Source organism: Camelus ferus, chromosome 32 (assembly GCF_009834535.1).
Source record: "Camelus ferus isolate YT-003-E chromosome 32, BCGSAC_Cfer_1.0, whole genome shotgun sequence".
NCBI lineage: Eukaryota > Metazoa > Chordata > Mammalia > Artiodactyla > Camelidae > Camelus > Camelus ferus.
In genome coordinates, this window is record NC_045727.1 from 23,735,284 (window position 1) to 23,762,128 (window position 26,845).

At 51.2% G+C, this 26,845-nt stretch overlaps 1 protein-coding gene across 1 annotated transcript; it reads left to right on the plus strand.

The window, feature by feature from the left end:
* The first annotated feature begins 124 nt into the window (after positions 1-124).
* On the plus strand, positions 125-26,823 carry LOC116660864 (transmembrane protein 132B-like). Its single transcript, XM_032471212.1, has 3 exons — positions 125-597; positions 15,817-15,960; positions 26,692-26,823. The coding sequence occupies exons 1-3, from the start codon at positions 595-597 to the stop codon at positions 26,821-26,823; spliced, it is 279 nt and encodes a 92-aa protein (XP_032327103.1). The 5' UTR covers positions 125-594.
* Positions 26,824-26,845: the final 22 nt, after the last annotated feature.

Genomic DNA, 26,845 nt, shown 5'->3' on the forward strand with positions numbered 1-26,845 from the left:
TTAGAAACAGCCAGAATCCACGCGCCTCGTGCCAGGAGTACTGGTGACACCAGATGCAGGTCCGGGGCCAGGTCCCGTGTGTGGCCCTGGGTCGTGGCGTTCGCGCGCGTGGGCTTGGGGAGGACAGAGCTGTGGCGGTGCTCAGAGATGAGGTGCTGTCCGAGCTGCTCACTCAGGGAAGGACAGCCTGCTTCCACAGAGCCCTGGAGACGGATGGTCCGTCCACGCTGGGGAGTGGGTCACCGACGGGCAGCCTGTGAATTAGGCCCTCCCAGTGCCGCCGTACGACTTGCTGAACTTGGCCATCACTCTTGGGTTGACAGAGAGGAATACGGCACATTGACCGCGTTCTTGACATTCTGCTGAGTCTCCCGTTTTAAACTGCACTTTACCGTGTGTTTGTTTTCCAGAGCAAACGGCTCCTTCTACGAGATCTTGCAAGTGGACTTCGGAGTTGACAACAGCAGTGGCCTGGCCGGGGCCCAGCAGATCACCTGGCAGGTGGAGTACCCGGTGGAGGACTCCGTGAGCGAGCTGGTCGTCTCCGAGATCTTCGTCAGCCAGACCTCCTTCGTGGGCATCGTGCCTCTCGCCATGGTGAGAAGTCCAGGTTCAGAAATCAGAGTCGCGAAGACTTTTTTTTTAGAGTACTTTAATATCCAGAGACAAACGAGCACTTTATAATCTGCTGTTTTCTGTGCACCTGATGAAGGTGTTTGAACAAGGGAAATGCACTTTGATTACATCTTGTTTACCTGCTTTCCACACCGCCTCCTTGGAAACTATTCAGGGTCTGCTGTGTAAATCCTCTTTTCCTTTGTGGATGTGGCTGAACTGGTTCCCGGGGAGCCTGTGTGTGTGTGTTTTCATTTTTGTTTTAAAATTGTATCAGCCTGTGTCCATCTCAGGACCAAGTGCTGGGCTGGGTGAAGACGGACGCGTTGAAATGCATCCGGGGTGGGTGGTGGGGACAGCCGCTCTGTGTGCTGAGTGACCGGCCCCTGGCCAAGCAGCTTTGCCCTGACAGTTTGCAGGTAGCTTGGGGACTGGCCGACTTTAAAATGCAGATGGACCAAAAGAGCCTTGTTGGGAAATGACCAGCTGAACCTGGATAGGATCCCAGAGTCCGTCAAACCACTTATGTTTCTGTTTCTGGCCTGGAGGTGACCACGTCTCTGCTGGGAACTTGGGTGAAGCTCCGCTTATGACCGGGCTCGGGGGCCATGTCTCAGAACACCGTCCTTTTCATTAGTCCTCCCCTCCCTTTCCAGCCGTCATTCCTCTTTTTTTGACCGTGACATGAACGTGAGTCGGGTGTGCAATTTCAAGGACCTTCCTTGTGAAGTTTGCTCGTGGTTTAGAGCCTCTTTTAAAATACACGATGGCATGTTGGCGTCTGGCCAGGACCTCGAGGTCGGCATCTGGTGTGCATGTGGAGCCCCAGGGACAGCAGTGCTGGTGCGTGGGAGCCAGACTTTGGTGGTTGTTCCCAGAATCGGAGATTTCGGTCTTCTTGTCTGGGGAAGTCTCTCCTGCAGAAAAGTCTGCCACCAATAGTCAGTTTCTCTCTGTGGTGAGAAGTCTTACCTCGTGATGCTGCCTCAAGGCCCAGCATGGCGCCCTGGGGGGAGCCCCCAGGAACCAGGGTGCTGACTGAGGTGCGGGCCATGGCAGGACACGGCACGGAGGAGAGAGAACAGACCTGGAGAGGGAGGTGTCTGGGGAGGGATTGGAAGAGCAAAGAGCCCACAGATTGGATCCCAGCTGAACGGAGGGCAGTACAAAGTCAAGATGCTGGTTGTCTCTGCCTGTCTCCCTGCTGTGACCAGTGTTCCCCAGTCAGTGGTGTCCGGGGTTCCTGTCCTATTTCTTTATGGGACAGCTCCTTGAGCCCAGCAGCTCTGCTGTGGGACCTTCTGGAAGAACAGAGTGCAGACAAGGTGCTTCCTGAGGACGGGAGGATGATGTCCCCAGAGGCCTGGCGCTGTCAGAGGTGGTGGGTGACTGGGGATGACAGCAAGGTCCAAAGGGCATCTCCAGCCACAGGAGGAGGATGCAGAAAGCTGTGAGCTGGTTCAGGCCAGCGCCTGGGGAGGCCCCGGCAGGTCACGAGGGGAAGGGGAAGCAGAGTACCACTGTGTAGCCTGAAGAAGGTCAAATGGGACGGTTGGGACCCTGCCCCAGGCAAGCAAGCACCATCCAGCCAGTGAGTGAGGGCTCTGATTGTAGACACGTCGTTCACTGAGCACCGACTGGATACTTGGCACCATGCGAGGTGCCGGGGAGACACCTGGTAACGAAACAAAGTGTTGGGATCCAGTTGGGAAATTCGAGATTAGCTCGAATTACAGACAGCCGTGTGACCTACGAGCGGTGATCACAAGTGAGCGAGAAAGGGAGGACCTGATTAAGGCAAAAAGAGATATACACACACACACAAAATCAGTCAAGCAGAGCATTCTGGGCCAAGGGGACCTGATATGGAATGAACTCACAAAACTCAGCGGAAAGACAACCAAGACCATCAATCCTATTAGAAAATGGGTGAAAAATAGAGCTGTTTCGCTGTGGAGGCACTAAGGAGGGGAGATGCGTTCAGGAAGAGGTGTTTGCCATCATTAGCCCTGAGGGAAATGCAAATGAAGACCACAGTGAAGCAGCCTTCACACCTACCGGAAGATAAAATGTGAGGATGCGGAGAAACGGGTCTCCCTTGCTGGAGGGGATGTAGAATGGTGTGGCTGCTCTGGAAAAGAGTTTTTCCAGAGTTATAGTTAACCATATAGAACCCAATAATGATCACCCTCTTTGGCGTTTATGCCATAGAAATGAAAACCCAGCTTTACGCAAAAACCTGAGTATAAATGTTTACACGTAGCTTTTATCTGTAGGGAGAAAAATACAGGGAAATAACCCAAGTGCCCTTCAGGGGGTGAACGGTTCAACACTGGCTGCTGTGCCCATACAACAGAATCGCGATTTGCAAGGCAAAGGAATGACCGGAGACACAGGAATGTCCGGGTGGCATGCAAAGGACGTCCTGCTTAGTGAAGAACAAATGCCAGTCTAAAAAGGTCACATACATATGTTCCTTTTCATTTTCTTTTTCATTACGGGTTACTGCGAGATACTAAGTAGAGTTCCTTGTGCTGCACAGCGGAATTTTTTTTTTTTTTTTTTATCTCTGCAACATTCGCTTAATGGGAGGGTGGGGGTGATGTTATGCCATCTTTTAGTTCGCAATCGAAAATATAAGGATGCAGGAGTGAGGAGGGATGGATCGGGAGTTTGGGATTAGCAGATACACACTACTGTATATAAAACATGTAAGTAACAAGGTCCTGCTGTAGAGCACAGGGAACTCTATTCAGTAGCTTGTAATAACCTATAATGAAAAAGAATATATATGTGTGACCGCATCACTATGCTGTACACCAGAAACTAACACAACATTGTAAATCAACTCTACTTCAATAAAGGGTTTAAAAATAATTTTAAAAAATAGGAAAACAAAGGGCTTGAGGGCTGAATGCAGGCGAACGTCAGCTAAGTAGGAAAGAAAAAGGGAAAGCCTACGGAGACGCTGAATGGAGCCGACCTGTGCCTGCTCGGGGAAACCTTTGCTGGCGGAGAGCTTCTGAGGGTGCTCGGGAAGAAAGGGACCAGGGAGCGAGTTCGTGAAAGAAACTGGGGGCGTCAGTCCGAGGAACAAAGTGGTGGAATTCTGAGTGCTTCTGTTGCAGGCATGTGACATGACAAATTTCTAAGACTCTGTCAATACCATTAATATTTATGACCCGTCTCACAAAAAAAGGTCCGTCAGCAACACATCCATCAAAGACTCCTGCCCAGGAATTGTTCTGTTTGTTGGGTGCTGAGCCCCGAATGACAACATTGAGAGTGATTATGTGACGGGTTTTATGCGTCTGTTTGACTCACCCTTAAAGGTGGTAAAATCATCAAGAAGCTGTATTCAGAGAAAATCATTTTCTTCTTGGAAAAAAAAGAATCACCTTTCCTGTTGAGGGGGGAACTGAATTATTTATCACAAGGCAGAATCATAAATATGCAAACATTTATGAGCACCGAGAGGCATCTGGTCGCTGTCGAATCCACCTCCATCTCCTCTGATTTCGAGATTCTGCTTAGAAATGCTAAACCTGGGCCCTGCCTACCAAGTGTTTCTCTGCCTCTGCGCTGATCAGTAGAGGAAGGATTCCTCATCTTCTGCAAGGAGGGAAGCAAGCCCGTGTGATTAAGTGCGGACATTAACTTGAGCCACGTGGTCTCAGACACACTCCTGAGCCTTCTGGAGCCCTGGCGTCCTCCTCTGTAAAGGGGACAGTGTAATTCCTCCCAGGACAACCTCATCTGGTTACTTCCAGGATGAAATCAGGCAACGTTATGTGCACAGTTCTTGTTACCAGGTAAGAACATAATGGATGCCAGCAACTTCTTTTGATTATTATGCCAGCGTGATCAAACGGGGGCCACCTAAGAATAGCAGTGAAATTAAAGATATTTCCTAGCAGGGCGGCATGGTCACTGACACAGCGGAATAGTTGCAGCTTGTAACTGTTGCAACGCCGTCCCCCCAGTGCAATCAGCTGTACATCAGCCCCGCCTGAAACGGCAAGAAAATGTTCAAAGCGCTCTTTTTTTTCCCGCATTGCTCATTGCAAAGCCCAGCACACTTTTTTCCAAGTAGCTTTATTTTTGCAAATTGCCAAGATGGCGTTTTTGATTGGCTCCAACTATTTCCCCGAGGAGAGGGAATCACGGGCGACAGTCCCCGAGGTGCCCACTAGATGGCGCTCACAGACCGACCAGCTGGTTCCACGCTAGCTCCCGAACGCACCTGCCCTCCGGGGCCCAGTCTTCTCCCCAGTCAACTGCTTCATCAAGCCCTTTGCTCACTTGGGACTCCAGATGTCCTCAAGTGTGAGACGTGACGGTCCCTCCTGCAGCCCCACCCGGCGCTCGGCACAGCACCTGCCGCGCACCTGACCGCACCTGGCGCGCGCATCTGGCAGCTGGGAAAGGGGTTGCCTCTCAGCCAGCACCCCTGCCCGCCCTGCGGCTGGATGGACGCCTGCGTGTGGCTTCTCTTCTCGAAAGACTTTATCATTTTAATTTTTAAAAATACATAGTCATTATAAAAATGTTAAACATAAGGAAAAAAAAAACCAAATCCCAGCACCCCCCCCCCCCATATGACATGGTTTATGTTAGAGAACCATCATTCCAAATACACAGCGAGAGGAATGGCTGGATGGCTGCTTGGATAGTGGTTTGACATCATATTTTATAGCGAGGAAATCCTACTCTATCTTAGAAGCTGACATTATTGTGAACGTGTTAAATTCATTTTTTATTTATAGATAAAAGAAGACAGAGAATCCAAAGCAGAGTTGTCGTATTTCATAAAACAAACACATGCAAAATCGGCTGGCAAGAAGAGATTTTGATTTTTAAAATATCCTAGTAAGGTTGTGAAAGAAAAGTCTGTATATAAAACCCACCAAGGTTTGGAACAATTTATGGTTGTTGTTGTTGTTGTTGTTGTTGTTGTTGTTGTTGTTGTTGTTGTCACACCATCTCTTATTTCTTTCCTGAGGCAATTTTAGCCAGCCAGATCGACTCCCTGCCTTGAAAGTACAGGAAACGGCACTCTGAGGTTTCCTGCCACTTCCCCCACCTGGGTGTTTATTGGTTTTGTAGTTTTTACACCGTGAGCGTCTGTAATGATCACCCGTCGCGGAGCCCCGTTCCCGCGTCCCTTCATTGTTAATTCGCTGACTATTCAGGTCTTGCTTCGCCAGTTACCCTCAGCCATCTGCTTCTCTCCGTCCTCAGAGATGATGCGCGTCTTTTATCTGCCGATGGCCCTTTTTTTCCCCTTGTTGTTGTGCCATCACGATGTTTTTACTCCTTTGCTCTCATTTTGATGTGATTTAGAGGATGAATGAGATTAGCCCGATAGTTCGTCCACCAGGATCCCAACGTTCTTTTGAGGCTGTAGAGCGCTGTTCGGATTTAGGGGGTAGGCTGTCAATCACTTCTTGACACACTTGCTGGTGGCCTGTGCGTCAGGCCCCGGGGCGGGAGCCGGGACGGGTGAGGGACAGTCCTTGGCATCAGTGACGTCAGCGAGGGCTTTCTGCTCAGGAAGAGAATTCTTTTTTTTTTTTTTTTTCATTTCTTTATCAAAGGATGAAACGTTCCACCCCACGATGAAAGACCGCACTAGAAACCCTGACGTCCTCGCCTGGAGTAACTGTCCCTTTACTGCTCTGGGCCCGGCGGGAGGGGCTGCCGGTTCCTCCCTGAGAAGAGGGCCGGGCGCTGAGAAGAGACCAGGGAGGGGCTCCGGGCCTCGGGCCCACCTGCCACCTCTCCCACGTCCCCAGAGCCGCCTGGGAGACGTCCAGCCTTGGCTGGGGATGGCTCTCAGGGCCCGCCCCCTCTGCGGGAGGGGAGCTCGCGATGGAGGGATAAATTAGCAGGAGGGGCTGTCGGGCCCCTAGACATCGGACTGGAGGGAGCGCGGTCCAGGTTGGGGAGGGACGCGCGCCCACCTCCGAGCTCCCTAAGGCTCCCCCAGGGCCGCCCGGGGCTCCCACCGGAGAGGCCGCGCACGGAGCCCGGCTCCCGCTGCAGCCGAGCGGTGCCCGGGCGGGACGAGCTGCCCCGCTCCGGTCTCCGCGTGGCGGGCTGGCCCTGACCTTCTCTTCCTCTGACCCCCGAGGAGGGAGGACGCGGGTCCTGAGAGGTGGGGCCGACCCCGCCCGCGTGCTCCTCTGGGTGGTGACGCTTCTCAGGCGGTTAGAGGTCAGAGCCAAAGCGAAGTCTGCAGGGAGGCGGCCACCGGTCTGCCTCTCCCAGGGGCAAAGGGACAGGGAGACAACAGGAGGCGCGGCTGGGCCCCCCTCCCCCCGCCACCCGCTCCACCGGGTTCCTGTCTTTCGGGTCACAAGCCTCCGAGGACAGGCTTGTAAAACGCCGCTCTGCCTGCAGGGCACGGGGCTTAACGTCGGCTTGCCAGGACCAGGTTCGCAGGCGGAGCGTGAAGGCGGTGGGGTGAGCGCCGGGCGGGGGAAGGAGACGGGAGAGCGGGCTCGCTCCCGCCGAAGGGGCGTCACCGCGCAGCTCCGCGCAGCTTCCACGGGAGAGGCGGAGCCCAGGACGGCTGATAAAAAGAACAAAAAGATTTTTTTTAAGATAAAAAAAGATTTTTAAAAAGTGGGTTTTCCCCCCCAATATACAATTGCTATCTCAAATTTGTAAAAAGAAGTAACGCGCAGGGTGGCCGACTGGCAACATTTTCAGGAAGGTGGCTGACAGTGGACGGTGCCCTCAGTGAGGGGGTCCGCGTTTTCATTCTGTGTCCCCACCCCCGGAGCCCAGCGTGACGGACCAGCTGGGACCGCGTGTCGCTGTCCCGCGGGGGTGGCTGGCAGTGCTTTCCCAGCCTTCGTCAATGGGCTGCCTGGCCCTGCGGGTGAAAACTGACTTGTAAAGTTCTTTGAGCAGCGGAGGAGAGAGAGGTGGTGGATCAGAGAGACGGCAGACGGCAAAGCACCGAATTACAGACACGGGGGGCATTTGGAGTCAGGCCAGCTTGGGTTGAGATCTTGCCTTGCCGCTTTCCCCGGCTGTGTGAGCTGGGGCGAGACCCGGCACACCGCTGAGCCCTGATGTGCCCACCTGCCGAATAATGCGGGTCAGAGGCCGCTGGGAGGGCCGGAGGCAGTTGGGCTCCAGAATCCACCTTCAACCACTACCCCAGTTCACTGCCACCTGCCACCCCTCCCCCGCCACGCCCCAGTCCACCCCCACCCAGGTCTGCTTCCCTCATTTCCACACTCAGCTCTTGTTTTTGTTTTTTTTTTTTTTTAGAAACATAATCTTTTTTTTTTTTTAATGGAGGCACTGGGGATCCCCAGGACCTCCTGCATGCTAAGCATGTGCTCTACCACTGAGCTCTACCATCCCCCCAGCTCAGCTCCTGTTGACATTGGAATCTGAATCCCTGTCTCAATCAGATGTATTTCAACAGCTGAGGGGTGACAGATGGTATCTGATTTGGATGGTGACATGAGACAGCATCAGATCAGGCTCAACCTCCGAGGGAAACCGAGGCATGGGGGTGACTTTGCCAGGTCATGTGTTTGCTCTTCTCCAGACTCAGAAATTTATGATACCCGGCCAGGCAGAAGCTGCACTGACCCCCAAACTGTCCCCCCAGCCCCAGCCCTCTTTCCTGGGATGAGGAATAACGGTGTGAAAAGTCATCTGTGAAGATAACCGTGGCTGGGTTGGGCGGTCTCACTCATTTCCGCGATGCGGCTGTCGGATGCCAGGGTCCCAGGCAGGACACACAGGCCTCCATCAGCACCCGACCAGCACGTGCATCCCAAGTAATTAGCCGTTGGGCAGCCATTTAGACAGAGGCCACTGCTGTTTCACCAAAAGCTCATTCTCTTTCCACTGCCAATCGGTTGTGTGTTTTATTCCCGGTCCGTGAGTGATTACGCGGTGATTCTGATGTGAGTTCCAGTTCAAAGGGCTTCATTTGTAAGTCTGAGAACAAGCCTCTAATAGAGCGAAATTCCTGTTCACCAGCCCTTTCAGCAGCATTTGGATTTGGAAATCTAATTTGTGAAGGGTTTTCTGAGCTCTTGGTAATGCCAGGGCTCAGGAGGTCCTTCCAGTCCCATTCTTCGTGTTGACAGGCAGAACTGTCCCCCATCCTGCCCAGGTGCTCAGAAGAAAAATCTAGGGGACATCCATGATGATTCTCCACATTTAACCATCCTATGGGACCTCAGAGATCTACCCAGAATCCAACCACTGCATCCCATCTCGCCTGACAACACCTGAGCCCAACCACATCCTCTCTTGACAGGGTGGCTGTAAGGACCCCCTGACCAGTCCCTCGTCTGCCCCAGTACACCTGCCTTTTCTGTTTCCTTCCTAGCACCCAAATCATCTTGTTCCATTGTTTGTTCTTGTATCTCTCTCCTGCCCAGCATGTTAAGTCCCTAAGGGAAGGTCAAGTTTGTCTGTCTGTTTCTGTACCCACACTGCGTGGCAGACAACTTGATGTCTGGTGGGCATTCAATAAATATTTGTTGAAAGAAGTAGGCTGAGAAAGGACAGAAATAACAACTTCAGCCATGTTGGCTTTCTAAATGGATACCGTCTTCTGACGAGTGTCCCCTCTGCCTGTCCCCTTTGCTCTGTCATCCCACTCTTTTCCTTCCCTTCTTTCTTTTACTTTCCCCTCCTATGTCTTCTTCTTTATTTTCACTGCTCTCCCATCTTTTTTATAACAGTGCATTTTGGGTCAAGCCGTGGGTGGTAGAGGGGCAAGATGAACCCGCCCCTGCCAAGACATGAGGGACGTGGACGCAGACAGTGTGTGTGAAGGGGCCTTCATTACATCATCATCTAAGCAAGCATACAATCGTAAACGAGAGTTGATGGCTGTTGAATGAGTAAACGAAAACTGGACAGCTAGACAAAGGGGGTGCGGGGCAAGCATTCAGGCCAGTGAGGATGAGGGAAACCTAGGGCGGTAAGTTAGTGAGGAAGGGAGAGGGGGAAAGATTATGTCCGACCTGGTAGGTCCCGTGGTGGGCTTTTGACTTTGTATAAAGCTTTCCTCTTTGTGTGAGACAGGGTTTGGGAAGAGCAAGATCAGATTGATATGTTAATGGAATTGCTCTGTCCGCCATATCGAACCGAGACCCACCAGGAGTTAAGGACAAAAGCCAAGACGGTGGCACTTACTGTGTGGCAGTAAATGGTAGCTCAAGTCAGGGATGTCGTTCCGGAGGTGGAGCTGGTCAGGAGGGGCCGCTGTCTGGATATTCGAAGGGGGATCTGAGACAATTCCTTGATGAATTTCTTGTGGGATGTGAAAGTGATGTCACCAAGATTTATGTCTCAAAAAACAGGAGAGAGTCACAGCTAACTGGGACCCTAAAGCTTTAAGGAGAAGTGGTTTTGGTGCATCTAGAAAGACCATCATTGACAGCAGAGGTCGGCAAATTATAACATCAGGCCAAGTCTGGCCTGCTGCTTGGTTTTGTAAATAAAGTTTTATTGGAACACATCCATGCCTGTTTGTGTATTACCTGTCACTGCTGAACTGCAACAGCAGAATGGAGTAGTTGCAACAGTCACGTGGCCTGCAAGCCTTAAATATTCACTATGCATCCCGCAAGACCCCCAGTCTGTAACACTGAATGCAGTTCTATATGAACTGTTTAAAATAAAAATTAATGTTTTTTATAAAATTCAAAATGTACTCTATGTGCAAAAACTTAAAGTCAGGTGTGGACTTTTGAGAGCATAATACATTTTGTAGACAGAATTCACATTCAAATCGTACATGTCTATGTGTGACTTTTTTTTTATTTCTACTTTTGTTTATTGGAGAAGAGTCAGTTTACAAGGTTGTGTCAGTCTCTGGTGCACAGCACAGTGCTTCACACACATGAACATACGTATATTCATTTTCATATTCTTTTTCACTGTGAGCTGCTATATTGAATATTATTCCCTGTGCTGTATGGTATAAACTTGCTTATCTATTTTATATATATATATGTATGACTTTTTAAATAGGTGACTGGAGTCCGATTTTACCTGTCAGATCGACATCTTGAACTAAGAGAATGATTTCAACCAAAGGCTAAACGGGTCCTTTTTTGTCTGATCAGTCTCTGTGAGAAAAAGAAGGAAACTCTCCATCTTCCCTTCCTTTCCTTGGAGAAACATTTCCTGTCACTTTGTGTTCTACATCAGTACTCAAGCTCATTTAAAACTGTCCAGGACAGGGAGGGTGTAGGTCAGTGGTAGAGCGCGTGCTTAGCGTGCACGAGGTCCTGGGTTCCATCCCCAGCACCTCCACCAAAAATAAATTAAGTAAATAAATAAGCCCAACCCCAAATAAAAAGAAGAAATGACCCAAACGTGAAACGATGCACCACCTTTGAGCAAGAGAAATACTAATGAAAAAAAAAATGACCCTCCAAAACCCCCAACTCTGTCTAACAAAATAACCTGTACACTTTGCTTCTCAAGTGATGCCAGAGTATTAGATAATGTCCTGACCATATCTGTAGTGGCTCTGACCTCCTGGTGAAAACGCAGATTGAAATAATAGCCCCACTTGTGCTAACGCAGTTTTACTGGATGCCTGGGGGGGTCACTGGACTTTTTTTTCTCAGCAGAGATGGCAGTGGGGACCTCTGTGCGGAGGTTTCGGACAGGGGCTGTCCGCCTGGCTCCACATTTTAGCCAGTTCACGGTGGCAGCCTGATTAGGAGCTATTGTCTTGACAAACCAGAGTTCTCGTGTGATGAGCTCTTATTAGACGTTAATGGATATTATGATTCAGTAAGGAATTAAGAGAGCAGGTGATCTATTATTTTGCAATTTGAGTTTGTTCTGCAAATGGCAAAGAATGTTGATTTATCTGACACAGAGAACTGATAGTCCGTGAGAAAGACTGAATTTTTCTTTTCTTAATTTAAGAGAGGTTCAAAGAGTTTGCACACGCGTGCGCGCGAGTGTGTGTGTGTGTGTGTTTCTTTAGAAAAATATAGGTCATTCCTGAGAAATCAGCCCACTTAGATGCTTGAAGATTCAGGCAAAAGAAACGAAGTTGGCTTTAACAGCAGACAGCTGTGAAGACAAAAATAGATCTATAGCTAACAGTTATTTGATTCTTCAAATGCACTTCGTAAGTGCTGGGGCAGCACATTAGAATTAATTAGAATTAGAATTTAGATAATAATAAATACGCAAAGCAGTCACTTTCATAGACTTCTGTCTTTTAAGAAAAAGATAGTGAATAATTTATGATGTAGAAAAAGAGTACACGTTCTAATAGGTCCTATAACTTGTATTTTTTAATAACAGTAGCTTGGATTTGATCCGAACATCACAGTGCTCCACTTGACAAGTGAACATAGGAGACATGGAGGCTGGGGTTCATTTTTGCTGAGTTCTGCTTTTTGCTGTTTTCTTTCAGACTTTTTTTTGTTTTCCAGTGATAGAAATTTCAGACACTTTGAAAAAAATGTTGCAGTTCTGTCAGATTTGCCCGAAATGACATCTTCCCTTGGTACATTTTTCATTAAAAAAGTCTGAACCGGATAAGTCGTCGTACGAAGAGTTCCAGTTTTGGGGGGCGGGGAGCGGGTGTGTGGCGGGTCTGGCCTCACATTCAGACTCGTCTCCGTAATGAAGTGACGCCACGACTGAACTCACCTGCGTTTAGTAGAACCCAGTTTGGTCAAGGGGACTCCTCTCGTAGGTTTGTGTTTACTGTTTCTAGAGTGGGATACGAAGGCTCCTGCACACGCAGACAGTATAACCCAGCACTCCGCGGAGAAGAACGGGCCGTCTCTGAAGATGTTAGGTGCTTCGCTGCGGGCACCCCCCTTGCGGCCCGCATCCCTCAGCCACCTTGAGCCTCACTCTCCGCGTCCTGCGCTGAGCCTGACCCCCGACTGCTGTGCGCTTACCTCCTCCGCGCGCTGCTGCCTGGGAACGGCCACCAGGCGCCCGGCTGTGACAGCTGGAGGGCTCCCCTGGTGCTGGTCCATCTCTCAGCCAGCACAGGCTTGAGTTACCCACCGTGCTGGGTCCTAATACAGGTATTTTGTATAAGTTTTGTCTGTTTCCCTATGGATGGCATACAGGGAAATTCTGGTAGCACACACTTCTTCTAGAAGGCTGGAATTAATCTAATGGACAAGACAGATCATATGCAAATTGAATAAAGAGAGTTGTTATCGCTATAAAAATTAGTGTGGATGATGCGTAAATAATGCAGGGGATCTAGTGCTCAAGAAAGGCTCTCTCTCGGGGGATTAATGGCATATTTTGTGCAAAGTGCGTTACGCCATGATGCACAGTTGGAAGTGGTGAATGGGTTTTAGGCATTAGTGTCCTATCATTATGGTTTTTATTTACTTTTTTAAACTTTATTTTTGAGGGGGTTACGTAATTAGGTTTTTACTTATTTATTATTATTATTTTATTTAACAGAGGTACTGGGGATTGAACCCATGACCTCATGCATGCTAAGCATGCGCTCTACCACTGAGCTGTACCTTCCCCCGTCTATTTTGATGTTGATAAGCCAACTAGCAGAGTGTTTAAGAGCATGACCACCTGGGTTCGAGAACCAGGCCCAGCATCTCATAGTTGGATGTGGTGCAAACTGTCTCGGCCTTCATGGCTTCATTCGTGCAGGGGGGCCACGCAGAGGTTGTCCTCGGTGTGAGAATTACATACGTAGGGCCCGCCAAGTGCAAACAGTTCTTGCACATCCTAAGTACTTGGGGACACTTTTGTATTCCCTGGTGTCCCTTGTCCACAGGCCTCAGCGCCGGCTGCACAAATCTTGTGTTGTCTGTGGCCACCGGGAGGCCTCAGGAGATGTTACGGGTGGAGAATCCCTGACCCGTGCTCCCCATTTTGAAGGGTGCTCTCCCCAGGGTCCTGGCACCGTGGACGTGCGTCTCAGAGGTGGGGCGGGGCTAGTCCAGCCTGAGCTGGACGGTCACACAGCACAGTGGTCAGTAGACCTTGACTGCACCACACGCCCACCAGGAAGCCACCACGCCGGCTCTTCTCTTGGTTGGGAACCAAGAGCCCCTGCCTGGTGAGGTGGAAAGACCTGTCTGTTTTTTTCCGTGTGCTGTCTTTTTGGTACCTCTGTCTGTCTGTCCATCTGCCCTTCCCGGCCTCGCGGACTTCCTGCCTCTGCCCCGTCAGCTCCAGGACTTTCCATGTGGGTCTCACCACCTTGTTTCTGATGTCGGTTCTCAGTTTGTCACACATTTGTTCCCTCTGCCTGTCTCTGAGTCTTTCTGATTTCATTTAAACTTACGTGTTCTCTTGCTCTTTTAATATTTAAAAGATTTTTGAAACTTTTTTTTAATTTAAAAAAAATTAAACAAAAATTTTGGCGGGGTAGGTCATGAGGCTTATTTATTTCTGTTTTAAGTGGAGGTACTGGGGATCAAACCCAGGACCTTGCACATGCTAGGCATGCACTCTGCCACTGAGCTATGCCCTCCCTCCATGCTCTCTTTTTCTTCACATTATCTCCCTCTCTCTCTCCATCTCTTTCCCTCCCCCTGTACTTTTCTGTCTTCATCTTCCTCTCACCCCTGCTCTGCCCTCCCTCCTCTTTCCATCCCCCCAAGGTTAAGGACTGACCATAAGGTTGGGAATGAGCCCTGAGCCTCCAGCCAAGGTCCTCGCCGCTCAGTGAAGTCACCACGGCACCAGCCAGCTCACAGTCAAACATGCACAGAAGGGCTTATTCATATTCAAATGCAATCATGACCGCGGACTTGAGTTTCCATAGTTCTCTGCTTCTCCTTTGGGGCATGTCTCTCGGCGACGCCAGCTAATCAGGTCCGGGTTCTCATTGAGCAGCTGTGCTCTGTTTGCTGGTTCTGTGGCAACCGGAAGCTTGATTCAGTTTTCATTTGGCCCAAGATGTGTAAGGAGGTGTATTTCAGACAACAGAGGAACCACTGCAGTGAAGCAGAGCTTTGGAGAAGTGATAATAGTACGTACAGTACAGGAGAGGGTTAGACAAAATACTTCTCTACTTGTCATCTGCTGTCAGAGCTGAGACGCATGAAGGAACAGCGCGCATGGGGTCAGCAGAAGCGGGGGCACGCGGGATGCCCAGAGCAGGGGCCGGGGTTTCAGCTCATGTATACCCTCCCCGCCCCCGACCGTCCTTCTGTCTCTCTTCCTGTGTCTCTTTATTTAGCCGTCTAACTGGTTTAAAAACATGTCTAGCAGTTACATCTCCATAAAGCTGTTAAAAAATAGAATGTAAACAAAGGCAAAAAAGTGTGTTTTCTTTACCATCTCCCGGGCCCCCTCTCCCTGTCTGGCCTCTCCTGCCCTGAAGAAGCGAGTGTGTTCGGTCTTTCTCCGTCCAGTTCCAATACAGCCACAGCGTCAGGTGCTTTGTAACTCGTTCTCCGTCAGCGAGAGACGGCGCTCTTACGAGTCACGATAGATGGGTTTCCCAATCCTGCAATGCGCGAAATGATTTTGGAATAGCCAACCCCTATCTCTGGGGAAAAGTTTTTTTTTAAAAGCCTAACTAAATATGTGTAGTATTTGTTGCAAGGTTTTGTTTTGTTTTGTTTTTTCCTGTCTTTAAACTGAGATGACCAAGTCCAAGTGCAAATGTTACCCGTGATCCCTGAGTTTTCATCGTTAAAACAGCAGAGGTAGGTAGCCGGGTTCTCAGTCCCCACGCCCCTGCCAGCTGGGCCCTCACTCTGTGTTGTCCTCACGCCGGGACCCGGGCTGGTACAGCGTCACTGTCCCTGTGGCAGAGAAAGGCAGAGCATGACATGCATTTTCAATTTGATGGTATTTTCAACTTAGGATGGGTTTATTGGTTTGGGACCCCCTCGCACCCCCCTCCCCGTCCCCCATCAAAAGCGCAGGAAGATCTGGACATACGTGGGACGAACGAACAATGGAAGGTTGTTATTCAAAGAAGGAGGATGGATACCGAGTTGGCTTAACATAGCTGGGAGGAAAACTGGGCGGGAAACGCAGGGCGGGGAAAAGGAGTAACTTCCTGACATGCCCAGAAACAGACATGCAATTGAACGGGTTGTGCGGGAAGAGGTCACAGGGTCACGAGGAGGACGACCTCCGCGGGCCAGCACGTGGGAGGCGCCCGATGGCGAGGCCCCCGGGGCTCCGGCCGGCCCGGGGCTCACGCGCGCCCCCTTCTCCCCCGCGCAGGACGCGGAGCTGCTGAACACGGCCATCCTCACCGGAAAAGCGGTCTCGGTGCCCGTGAAGGTGGTGGCGGTGCAGGAGGACGGCGCCGTGGTGGACGTGTCGGAGGCTGTGGAGTGCAGGTCCGCGGACGAAGACGTCGTCAAGGTACCGCGGGCTGGACGCCCAGACCCCCGCGCCCGGGCCGCTCCTGCCCCTTCCTCCGCCGTCCCGGGCGTGTTCCGGGCGTCCCGGGGCCCGAGGGGCGGAGGCGGGAGGACCCCGGGGAGTGAGTGCGCGGTGGTGGTGGTGGTGGGGGGGGCCTCTCCGGGGATCAGAGGAGGCTGCTCGCCGCTGCTTCCCTCCCCGGGATGGGGACCCCGCCTCAGTCTCGAGCAGAAGTCATCCCCCCACCCCCCACCTCCGCATACGCCCTTCATAATTTTTGCCAACGCCTCATGTCACATGTTATTTCTCAGCATAGTTTTTCTTTACATGATTCACTTTTTTCAACTTACAAATCAACTTTATGTGGTGTGTGTTACAAAACTGATGCCAAATAACTTAGAAGGTTTCACATGTTCTGAATGACAAGGTATTGACCGTGGTTTCTGCAAAACAGGCTGAGCGAAATAAAAACACACTTTAAACACAGGAAAGAGAGAAAGAAAGAGAGAAAGGAAGGAAGAAAAGGAAGGAAGGGAAAGAGGAAGGAAGGAAAGGAAGGAAGGGAGGGAAGGAAGGAAAGGAAGGAAGGAAGGAAGGAAGATCAACTTCAACCTCACTACATGACAGAAAAATCATGCGTTTGATCGACTTTTTCTTTTCTTCGTATACATTAAATTCAAAGACTATTTGGAAGACATACATCCATGTGCCCCTGACTTCACATGGGTACCAGTGGGACACAGCTCACAGCTTGGGGCATCTGGTCAGGGGACATTTCTGCTGGTTCTCCGTTCTGATTAGCTGGATTTATGATTCCAAATTCAGCCAGGAATCAGCCCATGAATTTTTTTTTTTCATATCTTTGTGGGAATCTGTTTGAATCACCAAATTTAGACTTTCTGCCTGTGTTCTCCTGGCACCCTGGTTGGCAGTTTCCTTCTGCAGCAGAGAACTCAGGGAGGAAGGACAGAAATCTTCAGAACTAGCCTTTCTCCTTTACGTTGCTAGGAGAGCCCCCAGGTCCTCTTCATTCATTAGACGACACAACACGGTAACCCAACACAGCACAAAACCACAACAACGCTGAGGTCCGGCCGGCCGTCCTTACAATCGGCCGGCTCCTGTTCAGAGGTTAAGTGAAACGTGGGCCCCAGCTGAAGGACTCTGTGGTGGACAGAAGAGGCCGCTGTGTCTCCCCCGGGGTGGAGAAGATCTGGGAGGGGCTGCCTCCTTCTTGCTGTGGCCTGCAGGGGGCTGTGCCTGCAGGGGGCTGTGCCTGCAGCCAGAGGTGGTTTTGTTAGGGAAGAGGTGATGTGTCTGTGAGGCCTCATTAAAGAAAGAAATGAGTCCTCAGGAACCCAGATTCGGCGCAGCCTGCCTCCTGGGCTGGGGGTGCCCGTTCTCCCCCTGGAGACAGCAGGTGGACAAGCTTCAGATACACATGGCCTTGCCCTGGGGCTCTGGGCAGGCCTTGTGCTCGGTGGGCAGGTTTGATGAAAAAAGTCCAACACCTTCTGCGTTCTGAGCCTGGAAAGATCAGAGCCAAGTCATCCAAACTCATCTGCACAGAATGAAAAATATTGATCCATTGCCCTTGGTTGCCTTTGACAATGCACGTTCCGCATCACCCCCGTGCAGGCGGCATCCGTGCGCTGATGCTGTCATGGGCTCACACAGGTGGCCCCCCTCCGCAGTTCCCTCAGCCTGTTCCTCCTGGGAGCCTGGTGTGGAGCTCCCCTCAGGGTGGGGTCCCCACTCCCCTGCCCTGGAGGGCTCTGCCCTGCAGAGGAGAGTCCAAATTCGTGGAGGGCTGAGATGCTGTGACCACGTTACTTGACTGTCTCTCCTCTACAGAAACATACTCAAAATCCCCTCTGCCCAACTTGAGCGATCACATCATTTTGGAAAACAGTCGTTAGGTGCTCCTTGGTCACTCTTATAGCTGCAGAAAGATGGGACTTTCCTGCCAGAAAAGACAGCCCGATCTTCAGAGGAAAATACTGGGCTACGATGGTCCGGAGATGATGGGTCAGTACCTTGTGCAGAGGGCGGGTCTGCACGCTCCACCACTCCCTCTCGTCCCCGCACAAAGGCTGAGGGACACTTGAGATCTCTCCTCTCACCTGCGCTGCTCCTTTCCCAATAGTAGGTTTCAGAGGAAAGAGACATTTCTTGCCCCCTGGCCTCTAGAAGAGCAAAAGCGACAGAGGATAGAGCTCACTCTGTGAGTAGAATTCTGTAACTTTCTGGGCATAAGAGGGATGCTGGAAATTGGGTTGTGTTCTGTCAGAGAGCGTCTTGGGGGCTGCAGGCCCTTGAAGTCAAAGCACAGGATCAGTGATGGAAGCAAGTGTGAGTGCTTAGCCTGCGGATGAGAAGAAAGGACCCAGGGAGAGGTGACGAGGGAGGGAGACGTGACAGCTCCTTTCAGGTCTTTCAAGAGCCATCCTCTGGAACACGGAGCAGACTGGTGCCTTTTAGAGTCCAACAGTGAATGTTATAAAGGAACCATTTTTAGCTCCCAAGAAAGAAAAAGAATGCAGAGGGGAGTGACTTCCTTGGTTAAGCTTTCAGGCAAATGTCGTTGTTTCAAATCCTCTCACTTGCTTGAGGCAGGGAAGAAAAAGTCCACTGGCTCAAGTGACTAAAAGGGGCCGTGATGGCTTCAGGCAAAATTAGGTCAGAAGCTCAGGAGGAATCGGTTCCTCTCCAGCCCTTCGTTCCGATAGCCTCTGTCTTTTTTTTTTTTTTTTTTTTTTTTTTGACAGAGGTGCCAGGGCTGGAACCCAGGACCTCGTGCATGCTAGGCATGCGCTCTACCCAAGCTACACCCTCCCCCCACAGCCTCTATCTTCTATTTATACTCACCTGGACTTTCTATATATTGGTCTCCAACACCCAGAGGTTTATGTCATTTCTTATTCAAGTTTAAAAAAAAAAATAAAGCTTCTCTTCTCTTACGCCTCCAATAGGAGTCCCAGGTTTGATCAGAATTGGGTCCAGTGTCCACTCTTGGTCTTGTAGCCTTGTGGTCACAGAACAGAATATGTGCATTGGCCTTGCCTGGGTCACACGTCCACCTGTGGGGCTGGATGTGGGATCAGCTTAGCCTGAAGCTCGTGGACCCGGCACGAGACAGTGGGGGGGTCATTCCTCAGGGGAGGTTTCATCCCGCTGTGTCCCAGGAGCACGGGACCCACCTGGGTCCCTGACAGGCGGAGGCTTTGCGCATATTTCCCCTGTGCTCGTGCTGTTTCCTGTCCTCCCTCCCTCCCTGGCTCTCTGCACCCGGAGGAACCCCATTTGTCCTCTGGACTCAGCTCAGGGGCCCCTGCTCTGTGCAGACACCTCCTTCCTGCCGCTCTGCACCCCCTCAGGGGTCCGGGGCTCAGCGCGTTGTGTGTCCCCACGCTGGCGGCAGGTTTGCCCCTTTTAGGACAGGTCCCGGCCTCCCTTCTCCTCCTGTCCGCAGTGTCTGTTGGAAGGAGCAGTAAGAACAGCCGCACACACGGCGACACCAGGCCAGGCTCTGCTCCACTTGCTTTAAACACCGCAGCACCCAGCCCGCCCAGCGCCCCTGCACAGCGGGCACCAGCATTATCCCCATTTTACAGCCCGGGAAGCTGAGGCCCCGAGGGGTTTAAGTGTCTGGACTTGGTGAGTTTTGAATTAACATTAGTCCACTGTGTATCCGAATTCATAGGACAAACAGCCCCTTCCTGTTTCATCTCTCAGTTAAGGACAGATGTTTCCAAAAATCCAGATTTTTGTGTCAGATTTTTGACTTTGCAATATTGGCAAGCCATCCGGTTGACAGAGATGTGGAGATGCGTTTCGCCCAGGGCTGTTAGTCTGACCTTCTCCGTCTGTCGTGCTCCGTAGGAGCAGGTAAACCTGACGTGAGGTGACCCAGTCACAGGCGAGGTGGCGTGAGGACCTGGGAGGCCCCACCGAGTTGATGAAGTCGGTTCAGAGCAGTCCGTCGGCACTGATGTGTCTCAGGAGGGCCCTGGTCGGCCGTGGGCCCCGCGGGCCCCCAGGGGACCGCTCACACGGGCCCTGATTTTACTGGAAGGAGACGGAGAGGAGTCCTGAGGAGGCTTACGCCCGTTTCCCTCTGTCTCGGCGACGCTTGGCAAACATTCCTGCAGAAAACAGTGACCTTCTGTTTCTGGGCGTGACCCTCTTCCCCTCGCCCCTCCCCGGGGGCCGGGCAGCTGAGGACACGCCGTCAGGCCGCGGGGACGTGGCTGCCCGGTCCGCCCTTCTCTCTGCAGGTGACGGGGCTTCCACTGTCCCGCCCTCAGTGGAGACGTGTCGCGTGTTTCCTGTTGGCCGGAGGGCGGGCACTGCCGCTTCCCCGTCCCCCAGCTCCCCTCAGCATCACTGCGGTGCCAGTGTTAACGCCATCCTTTGTCCCCCACCTTTAGCATCGCTAATTAAGAACGAACACAGTGGAGTTGTTTTTGCCTAAAGCGGGGAAGTCTTGGAACGAGCCGGGTGTAGCCCTGCAACCCCCACCCCCGCCCCACCGGCCTCGGTCCCTCGGGAGGCAGAGCCCCGGGCTCCCTCCTGCCCGTCTCCGGCCGCCTCCCACCTGCTCCCCTCCGTCCGGCCCTGCTCAGGCCTCGGTCGGGGGTGTCCTGGAGACTCGGGTCTGTGACTGCGTGTCGGGCATCAGGCAGGGTCCGCTGCGGCCCCTGTGCCGGCGTCTCCTGGAGGCTTTTTATCGTTGGTGTTTGGAACCTGGTTCACAATTTACACTCTTGCCATGAGCTTTGAGGGTGAGCACGGTGGGTGGGGCGGGGTGGAGAGGAGGGAGGGGGCACTCGGAGGTGAGGCCCCTGGGTCAGCATCACACAGCTACACACGGAGCCAGGACATGGTCCAGTCTTCCGTTATCCAGAGCCCTTGCAGGGGACATGTGACCTTGCTCAGCTGGAGGAGGGCTCCGTGAGGGAGAGAGAGACCTGCCTGCCGACCGGACCCTGAGATCAATCAGTTCTGGGCACTTTTCCCTTCATAACATGGCCCTGGTGGCCTTGAGCTCCAGGTGACAGACGCCTCTGGCCATGTCTCTCTCTGCAGTGCTCTGGGCTGGGGTTCTGGCTGCAGGTCATGTGTCCTGCCCTTAATGTCACCACACGCTGACCCCTGGGAGAAGAGTCAGGAATGACCTGCGAAGTTCGTGCAGTGAATGGCTGAACCAAGGGTCCAGCAGAGGCCTTTGAGAATCCGTGTCCTCTCTCTGAGGGGCCTTCGGTTGGTAACTGCTGGGTTCTACTTCCTCAGACCCCATCCAGCAGTGTAAATACCATACTCTTCTAACAGATGGGAAGAACCAGGAGCCACAGAGATGCTACTGCACTGATCTGTGTGCAGCCGAGCACACATTCAGAGGCGGGGCACCCCACTGAGGTCACACGGGAGTTCGGGGCAGCGCCGGAATCTGAAGCCCCTGCCTCCCAGCCCGGGGCCCTGGGGCTGAACGGCCTTCCTTCTAGAGTACCTTTAAGGAGGCTGTCTTTTGTCTTTTGTCTTTTGTCTTTTGTCTTTTTTTGCTCTTTCCTACAAGGAGTCAACAGGAATCTTTCAAGCCAGCAATTGCGTGTCCTTATCTCAATGCTCTGCCCACAGAGGTATTTTAGCCAAATCAACTTAAGTGGGTCTAAATTCAATTGCCTGGGAGTAACGTAAACAGAAACACGTTAGGCCCTTGGATAACTTTTAAGAATGTAAAATTACACCTTCTCCCCGCCTTTTCCTCTTGGAGTTTGGGGTTTGCAGATACAAACTACTACGTATAAAATAGATAAACAACGTTGTAAGTCAACTATACCACAATACAGAAAAAGAATGTGAAAAATCAAAACATTTTAGAACCACTTGTTCTAACCAAAGAAACATTTCTTTTGAGGCAAGAGTCTAGAATGGCCAGACTGCAGCCCAATGTATAAAAACAATAATACAGTAACAGTAATCATATAGTAATAATACTATTGTAGCAATGATAGGTAATAAGAGTAACATTAATAATGATAAGATAATAGTTGAGGATTTACCATGTACCAGGTGCGCTGCTACGTGGGTGCCCTGCAGGTGCAGGGGCCCGTTAACTCTCGCCCCAACTCTGTGACCCAGGCATAGTATTATCCCCATTTTAGGGGTGGAGGGAACCAAGGTTCAGAGAGGTGGATTCCTTGTCCAAGGTCGCACAGCGAAGGAAAGAGCTGAGATTCTATTTCAGGGACACCTGCCTCGGAAACATCCTGGGAGAGGATTTTGCAAAGATCACTGGACTCTTTGCAACACTCTCTCCAGCCTCCTCAAAGCAAAAGGCGCCCTTAGAATTTGGAAGAGGTGGGGTCTCTTCCTCTGGGAAGAGGGAAAACCTCCCTCCCGCCCTGCCCACGTCCCGGGGCTGCGGAGCCTCCTGCATCGGGACAGGTGGCGGAGAGCTCTGCATCTCCGGGCTGGGCTCCGGCCGTCCCTGTTACAGCGCCCCCTGTCGGCCCCTTGGAGCGTCTCTGGAGACGGTGCCGGGCGGGCTGTGCGCGGGCGCGCCCTCTAGCGCCGAAGGGCGGGAATGCACCGCGCGGCGCCTGGTCCTGCAGGTGGACGCGCAGCTGGGGCCACGCGTTACGGTTTTAAGTGTCACGATGAAAGGGTCTTGGAGCAATCCACCCTGTGTGATTCCATCAGTGGGCTCGCGCCTTCCTTTGGAGACGGCTTCAAAAGTGTAATGATTCTGAGAGGCCTTTCACGAGTGTGAGGACCGAACCCAAACTCTTCTTTGTTTCTCTAGCTGATTCCATCACGAGGTGAAGGAGTCTCGTGTTGTTACAGGGCACGCAGCTGGGCGTGTTGGAAGCTCCCTAGAAAATGTAAGAGTGACCTCAGCTGACCTTGGGGCCTTGGCTGTGGGCCACGTGCTCTCCTGAGTGCCTCACCTGTGTGACACCCTGTAACCCGTCGTGGATGACGAAACCCAGGGGCTGAGAGGTGCAGAAAAGTCCGTAACATCCCATCGCAGGGGCCGTGGTGGGATGAGGCCTCGGACCCGCCTCTCTCTTACGCAAGGGTGACCTTCTGGCTCTGCAGGAGGAGCGCAGACCTGCAGTCGGGGCCACTGGAGCGGGCAGGGGGCAGCTCCCCATCCTCCGGCCCAGAGGCGGACAGGTAACTGGCTGAAGTCTGTTTCAACGGCCCGAGAAGCACGCGCCTCCCCACTTTCTCCCAGAACAACTCCCCCAGGATGGGCACAAACTGAAGCGGAGGCTCAGGGAGTGGGGCTGGCGGCTCCCACGGCAGCAGGCCCGCCTGCAGCAGCCTCCGAGCTCCCTCGCTGGCGGGGTTACCGGCGCGCCCATCAGTCTTGCTAGCGCTCCGCATCCAATACTGGTGACCAGGCGTTTTTCTCCGTGTTGTGATTACTCTAACATGATCGTTATCAGGAACATCTGTCGCCGAACACGGCACTGTGTGCACAGCCTTGCTTGATTGGTTTCTATTAATTTCACCCATAAATTATGCATGAAGGTAGATGCAAAGGCGGAGAGGAGCGTGGCTGGAGTTGGGGGGACAGTGAGCCAGCTGTGATCCTAGTAAGATGTTGGAGTCTGGGCCAGGCTCCTGTTGGCTGATTGCTTTCCCTTTATGTGCATTTTTCTCTCAGCTCTGAGACTGATAAAACCCACAGAGAGCTAATGATCCATTATCCATACTATATATAGGAATGGATAGATATAGTATACAGGCATGTATATGTATGTGTGTGTGTGTGTATAGGAGTATATATATATTTAGGTGATAGGAACATGTATGTGCACACATACCCACATACACCATATGTACACATATGTAGGTATGATTTATATACCCCAGATGTTGGAGACACCACATTGTCCTGGAGAGGTGATGACACTGCAGATGGACACTCTCGGGGATGGGGGATGGGTGGAGGGAGGGGTTAGAGGCACCTTGACCAGGGACCCGTCTGAGGTTCCCAGGGGAGCACGGGCCCCTGGAATCCGTGGTGGCGAGCATGGATCCCTCTCTGCTAAAGAGTAGGGGAGTTTATTGCCACCTGTCGGTAGACAAGTTGCATTTAGCTGATGCGTGATCAGCATTTCCAGAGGAGGAGATGTGCCCCTCTGAGGTCTGCACCATCCCCGCCCCCGCTGCTCTTCTGCACGACAGCTGATCGGTGCTCTGAGGTTGGCCATTTGACGTGAGCACCCGTGGGTGAGTTGCGTGACCTGCAGTCGTTCTGGCAAACAGTGTGAGAGCCTTTCACTGTTCCTGTGTAGAAAACAGCATTGTTTTCATTTTAAAGAAAGTCGGTTTAAATGGATTTTTACTTATTACAAGGAATGCCCCCACACAAACGTATACAAACACTAGAATTAGACATTTTAATTGAAAAAGGACTACAGGGCAAAAGGTCTAAAAATAAATATAAAATATGCTAAATTAAAATTAAACTGCCATCTAATAGAAATAATTCAACTTGGTATGTTTCTACCTCATGGTGTGTCCAACTCAGAGATGACCAGTCTTAATATTTTAGTGTGGATGATTCTAAGTCTTTATCCGGGCATTTCTGCATGTAGGAAAATCACAGATGATGCGGATAATCACTGTGCCCAGAGGTTTGCTTGTTCCTATTTATTTATTTTTAATTTTTTTTAAATTGAAGTAGAGTTGATTTACTATGTTGTGTCAATTTCTGGTGTACAGTATAGTGATTGAGTTTATATATATATTCTTTTTCCTATTTTTTCATTATAGTTTGCCTTGTGTTTCCCTCACACACACACACTGCATCAGCCTGCATTCCTCCTTCTCTTCCAGGCTCTTCCCGGGTGTGTTAGAGACAGAGCTGGCATCCTCACAAGTCAAGAGCTGATCGTTGCTCCTGGTTCGTGGCCTTGCCCAGCTCTGCCGTTTCTCTGAGAGGCTGTCATCAGGAGGGTATCTTCCCTCCCTGAGTCTTGTCCCAGGACAATGAACGGAGGAGGGGTCTCTCTCTCTCTCTCTCTGGATCGGGATGGTGGAATCTCAGGCGAAGGATGAAACACATGCTTTCCTCCTCCTCTGCAGAAAGTCCCCTCCAGACCTGGAGCTGGTCCAGCCAATCAGCTTCCTCCTCACTCAGCCATCCACCTCCTGCCTTCCAGGGCAGGAGTCTGCAGCAGGTCGCTAAGGAGGGTTTGGCTTAAACATCCAACAGCAAACAGCCCTCCTCCAGTCACCAAGCAGGTTTTGGAGAAAAAAAAAAAAAAAAAAAAAAAGCCAGACAAATGAATCTCCATAACTTTAAGCTCTGGCCATTCATCACATTAGGTAAAGTCCGTGCAGTTAAAAGTGCTCACAGCCAGGATCCCCATCAAATACTGAAAAGATCTGAGAACATTCTTACTCACCTCTTGGTTTTTGGCTGTGTTTCTTGGTGTCCCCTCTTTTTTCTTTTTTTCTTGAGATAGTTTAAAATCACATGGCTGGAGGAATTTTTAAAACAAAAAACATTCGTCTGACTGATTCATTTTCAACATTTAAGCTAGAAAGATGGAAAGACACAATATTAATATTCAGTCTGAGCTTTTAAATTTAGAGAAAACATGGAAGTAAAAAAATAAAGGAAAGATGGCAGTTATTCTGGTCGCTGTTTCTCAGCAATCAGTCTGCTTGCTGGTAGGTGAGAGCGAAACCTTCTCAAATGCTCGGTTGATTTAGTTAGAACTGTTTTCTTAAATTGTTCTGAGTCTAAATTGAATTCATGGTTTTCTGTATTTCTGGTCTTCATTTTATCGGTACTTCTGTCAGTCTGGTGATTTCAGCAGAGGGGTTTTGTATCATTCATTACTGCTGGGAAAAGCTGGTCTGGGCAAAGTGCAAATCCTGGTGCTTACATGGTGGTATAGATGTATATTGTGTGAGTGCATTTCTTTCCAAAAATGATGCGAACAATATACATATTCACAATTTAAGAAACACACACACGCACACACACACACATTATAGTTATATTCCGTCTAGGGAGGGTAGGGGCGTCCTGGTTCGAAAAGTTCTGGTAAGGAGGACGTAGGGACCATCTGTGATGTTTCTCCTTTTCTGTTGTTCGCTTGTATAAATTGCCCTTGTGACTTCACAGATCACATTGTCATTAGAAATGAACACGCACTTCCACCCCTGAAGCCTGCCCGCGCCTCACAGCACGGCCCCGGGAGGCTGCCCGCCTGCAGCCATCTCACCATTAGCGCCAGAGTGGTTTTGCTGCAGGCTCTTGCCGGTCAGTTTTGAACCTTTTAAAGTGAAAGGCAAGCTTTTTGAGGTATTGAGTGAATCAAAGAGCCGTGAGAAATGTCTTTTTTTAAGCCCTCATCTTCTCTCCTGCCTGGGGAAGGAATGCCTGATGTCCCCTGAGAGCCACTTGGGTCCCTGGCCGGGCCCTAGACTCGAGGTCGGGTTGGGTAGCTCCCCTCAAAGTGAGGGGTTAAAAGCAGCAAGGCCTGTCAAGGGCATTGGGGCCGCAGCCTCAGACCCTGGACAGCTCCCATTTCACAGCCTGAGCCTGGAGTTCTTCCCAACTGAATGTCATTAATTTCTATATGAATCCATTCAATTAAGTGCCATTTATAATTGAGATGAACTTTTAACGAGTGTTGGCCCCGTACCAGGCCCCCTGTATCCCCAGCACAGAGATGCGTATGTCCCTATCTCTGCCCCCAGATGCTCCCAGCCCAGGGAAAGCAACGGCCACACGCACAGATGGACGGAGAAACTCTGAATGCGCAAATGCCACAGTTTGCAAGTCACCACTGGCGTTCCTGCTCTCTGGGTAAACACATCACCTCTTCCTGAGTAAGGGTGACTCACTGGCCCG